This window comes from Elaeis guineensis, chromosome 1 (genome assembly GCF_000442705.2).
Source record: "Elaeis guineensis isolate ETL-2024a chromosome 1, EG11, whole genome shotgun sequence".
Lineage (NCBI taxonomy): Eukaryota > Viridiplantae > Streptophyta > Magnoliopsida > Arecales > Arecaceae > Elaeis > Elaeis guineensis.
Window position 1 is genome coordinate 151,032,121 of NC_025993.2, and position 4,886 is coordinate 151,037,006.

Consider the following 4,886-nt stretch of genomic DNA (forward strand, 5'->3'; position numbering starts at 1 on the left):
CATAGCCTTTTTTTTATTATCAGAAGTGAAATAGAGATCTTCCTTTTTCTTCTACACAGCGCCATCTATCTGAATTGAAAAAAAATGGCAGCTCCTCGAACTCGTACGACAAACATCAAGACGAGACATCACTTGTTTACGACACCAATCAACAGCAGCAAAATTGGAGGGCAGGTGATTACAAACTACACGAGCGAAAATAAGTTAAAAGAAAGAGAGAGAGAAAAAAAAAAAAAATCCCTCAAACACTTGAAAGCATATCGCACAAGAAACACAAACCAAATCAGTTGTGTTACGATGACAGGTTAACGGCAGCACTCCATTACTTAATTCTACAGCAGAAAATACCAAGAGCTATGGATATGTGGATGCCATTATTACGACTATTATCAGCAAGACTAGGAAGAGAAGCAGGTGACTGTTATCTTTTCCAACACCTGGACTGCATCCTTCATGGAAGGCCGCCTCTGAGGGGCAACGGAACAAGCAGCAAAACCCAATCTGAAGCAGCTCAGCAAAGCTTCCTCCTTGCCCTCCACCTCGCCTCTCAGCGCCGGATCAGCCATCCTCAGAATTCTATTCCTTTCCTCCACCACAAACCCAGCGTTCCAGTGGCAGAGCTCCACCTCCGAGAACACTCTCCCCGCAATCAGCTCCAGCAATACCATACCAAAGGAGTAAACATCCCATTTGGTGTTGGGCTTCAGATTCTTTAGCGACTCCGGCGCCTGATACGCAGGAGGAGCCGACGCCGGAGTGGAGGAGGAGCCACAGGGGCTGGCTCCGGCGACGGGCGACAGGTCCGGTAGGCTGCTCGTGGACAACGCCGACCGCTTGCTTCCAAATAGCCTGGCCGATGTGCCTGGTCTGTAGCTGCTGTCGCCCGACGCGAGCCGCTCCAGCCCGAAATCTCCGATCCTCGGCTCCATATCAGCGCCCAAAAGGATGTTGCTGGGCTTGACATTGCCGTGAACACACTTCTTCTCGTGGAGGTATGCGAGTCCCCTGGCCACGCCTCTCGCTATCCTCAGCCGGGCCTCCCAGTTGAGGTGAAACGGCGACGATCCCAGCTTCTCTGCAAGCAAATCAATCCATGTTCAGTACCCGTTCGACGTACGAATCCGATTAAGCGAAAGAGATAGAAATATAGATAGAGTTCTTACTGCTGAAAGAGATGTTGGCGAGGCTGCCATTGGGAGCATATTCGTGGATGAGGAGCTTCTCGTCGGCGCCCCAGTAGAATCCACGGATGCGGAGGATATTGGGGTGGCGGAATTTGGCGATGCTACGGACCTGGGCATCGAAATCCTTGAGCTTGTCGATGGTGCTGCTCTCCCCTATCCGGCGGACGGCCAAAGCGGTCCCGTCGGCGAGCACCGCCTTGTAGACGATGCTGGATCCGGTCGCTCCCAGTATATAAGCCGAGGCTTTCAGCAAGGTCTCGAGCTCGAGCTCAGGCTCTCCATCAACCGTGACGAGAGTAGCTCCCTGCTGCTTCTGATGTGCGTGGGTTTTGGCATCCCCTTCCTCCTTTCCTCTTTTGTGTAGCTCATCCTCCTCTGCGTCTGTTTCGGAGGATGCCGAGGTTTCGGAGCCCTCTTCGGTGTCATCGCTGTCCCCACCTTTCTTTCTCAAACACCATGACAAGCGACCTAACCCTCTAGATTCAGGAGACGCTGATGGCGGCGTTTCATCCCTGTTGTCTCTTTCGATTCGCTTCAGCCCGAGCCCTCTATCTCCTTTCTGCTGTTGCCGTTGGAGCTCTCTCTTCTTCCTCTTTACTTGGTAAACATAGAAGAACACTACAAATAGAAGCGCGATCCCGGTGAGATCTCCGACGGCGATCGCCACGGCTGCTGCTGGCCTAAGCCCCCCTTGCCCTCCGCTGCTCGCTGCCGATCCTGGCGCCGAAGTCCCATCCGGATTCTTGGGTATCGCGGCGAAGGCCGGAGGAGAATTCGGCACCGGCGGAGTTGCATTGGAGTCATTAGGGGGAGGATTGGAGAGGCTGGAAGGGATCATGCACATGTTCTTCAGTGGCTTCCCACAGAGATCCGGGTTCCCCGAGAAGGCCATCGGCTTCTGTGCGAGGAAAGCTCCGGACTGCGGGATCTCTCCACTGAGATTATTAAAGGATAGATCGATCAAGGCATTGGCCGGAATTCTTGATGCTACTTCCGGCGGGATCACGCCGGCGAGCCGGTTGGAGGACAAATTCAGGAACCGGAGGTTTTTCACGCCGAGATCCGGCGGCAGGGACCCATTAACAAGATTGGAGCTCAGATCCAAGACCTCAAGTTGCTCGAAACCTCCACTAGGGAGCTCGCCGGAGAGGTAATTGCCGGCAAGAGAGACAGTGGTGAGGTTGGGAAGCAGCGTCAGATTGCTTGGAACTCTGCCACCCAAGGCGTTGTCGGAGAGGTTGAGACACTGGAGGCTTTTCATCTCGCCGACGAGCTCGGGCAGCTCTCCGGAGATCACGTTGTTGGAAAGCGAGAGGATGCGGAGGTCGGAGGCGTTGAAGAGCGTGGATGGGAGGGTGCCGTTGAGGAAGTTTCCGGAGAGGTCGAGGTGGCGGAGGTTCTCGATGCGGCCGAGGTCGGCAGGGATGGAGCCCAGCAGCTGGGAATTGGGGAGGACCAAGCCAATCACTCTAGAAGCAGAAGAGGCGGGTATCCCAAACTCTGCATCACTACTAGTGTTCCAATTGAAACTCGTGGTCTTAGCGGATGGGAAGCCCATGCACAGGACCCCATTCCAGGAGCAGGGAGTGTCGTCTTCGTAGTTCCAGTCGCCGAGCACCGAGAGGGGGTCGCTGAGGATGGAGTACTTGAAGGAGAGCAGCAACGCTCCATCCGAGTTAAGAGCAAATATTTGACAAGGTAGGAGTAGAAGAAAGCAAAGCAAAAGAGTTACAGGAGAGACAGTATATCTCCATCCGGAATGGAGGCTTCTGCTTGGTGAGCTCATGCTGGGGCCTTGGAGCAAAGCATTTCTCAATGGAGAGGATAATAAGAGGAGACGGAGGGAAAGGAGAGAGAGAGAGAGGAACAGGAGAAAAGAGGAGGAGAAAGAGGAACGGGAGGGGAAGATGGGGGAAGGTGGCGTTGTTTTAAGGACCACCTGCTACCTTTTATTTGGAAGAAGGGAGTTGTTCACCAAATCAATGAGGAGCTGTGGCATAAAAAACAAAGCCAAGCCAGGAGAGAGAGAGAGTGAGAGGAGAGGATGGGGAAAAAATATACAGGGATTCGAGGAGGGAGCAATGCATGTGAGGCAGCGATGGGAGAGAGACCTAAGAAACGATGGGTTGGAAGTCAGGCTGTTGGGAATATAAAATAGGAGCACAGCTCATCAAAAGGTACTGAGCCCGCCATAAATTTTTAACCTGGAACACGGTTACAACCAGAGGCATGATTAAATACCCACCCAGGTTTACTTCTTTTTCTATCTCCGCCTCAGTCTTCCCGGGCGAGGCAAAGGGGCCGAGGGGGAGACCAAGGAATCTTAGTGCGTTAAAGAGGACACGGAGGTGAGGACTGGGTCCCGGCGGGATTGACCTGGGGGGATTTTTGGCAACCTACTGATTCTAATTGAGAGTGGACCCGAGAAACCAGAAGGTGGGGGTGGGAGAGAATGATTTTTTTCACTTCACATGGGGTACTTTTCTGACTTGAGTGAATTTGGTAGCAGAGGGTTTCTATAGACCTCTTTGCGTTGTGGTTTGGTTTTGTATGGGAAGAGAAGATTAAAGGGATTGCTGGGACCACGGGTAATTATAGCATTATAATGTGTGGATGGAAGAGAGCTAAAAAATCCGGGGTGTGTAACAATACAGGAATCCTATGAGAGCATAGGATTTTGGTAATCATGCAATGTAATTTTGGTTGCCTTGAGTTCTTAAACAAAAAAACTGAATATTGCCTGGAATTTGGAATAATTTTGGTACTGGAGAATGGCCGGTAGTCCGCAGCAGCCAAGGAATCTGAGAGAAAAATGCCTAGTTAACTAGCTTTGATAGCTTCGGTAGAAAACAGCATATGGTGTTAAGTTGGTTTGGCAGTGAAGTACTAATCAAAGCTGAACGGATATCCTCCGTATCCTATTGCTAAGATATGACTTACATAGACACGATTTTGATTAGTAAATTAATTCAGCAATCATCAAAGTGCATTCCTAAATCCGCTCGAAGAAATAGGGATCATCAACCTTCTCATGGTTCTAGGGTCTACAGCCCGTGAGGAATTCCCTAAAGGCATCTCACCTTCTAAGCTACACAAATACTGGTCTATAAATATTTATATAGGCTTCCACCCCTCTCAAAAGTTTCATGATAAGCTAAGACATATGCTTAACAAGATATGATTAGGCAATATAATGCACCGACATTTTTTTTGCTACTAGCTTGCTGCACCATAACTTTTGCATATTAATGCAAGACAATGAGCACATGTTACGCAGGGACCCTGTTACATTCCGTATCACAATTTACATCAGATGGCTCTAGTGTCCCAATATGTCAATTTGATGATCTGGTCTCCACTTCAAACTTGTGGATGTTGATGGTTGTTGTCTTTTGGATGGTTACTGGTCCTTGATCTAGTGTCCCTCAGGAAAAAAATAAGACTGTTGCGATTGGATAGTAATGAGACAACTGTCCCCTGTCTATTTCACATAGATGGCTTTTCTTTGCATGGGATATGTTTCCATTTGTGTGCAGAAGGGCTGAATCAACTCCTGTCCTCAAAGTCCTGTTGACTGCTCTTGCTGAGAGGCCCTTTTCTCCCAGAGAGTAGGGAGTTTGGGCTGTTGAGACTCCTTTGGTGATACGCTTGTGTTGAATAGTCTGCTCTACCCTTAAATTATCCAACTACAAACATGCGCAG

At 50.0% G+C, this 4,886-nt stretch overlaps 1 protein-coding gene across 1 annotated transcript; it reads right to left on the reverse strand.

Moving 5' to 3' along the window:
- Nucleotides 1-229: 229 nt before the first annotated feature.
- On the reverse strand, nt 230-3,024 carry LOC105060989 (probable LRR receptor-like serine/threonine-protein kinase At4g37250). The gene is given in 3 exon segments (XM_010944896.4): nt 230-400; nt 402-1,075; nt 1,164-3,024. Coding segments are annotated over 3 exon segments (2,559 nt in total). The 5' UTR covers nt 2,971-3,024; the 3' UTR covers nt 230-322.
- Nucleotides 3,025-4,886: the final 1,862 nt, after the last annotated feature.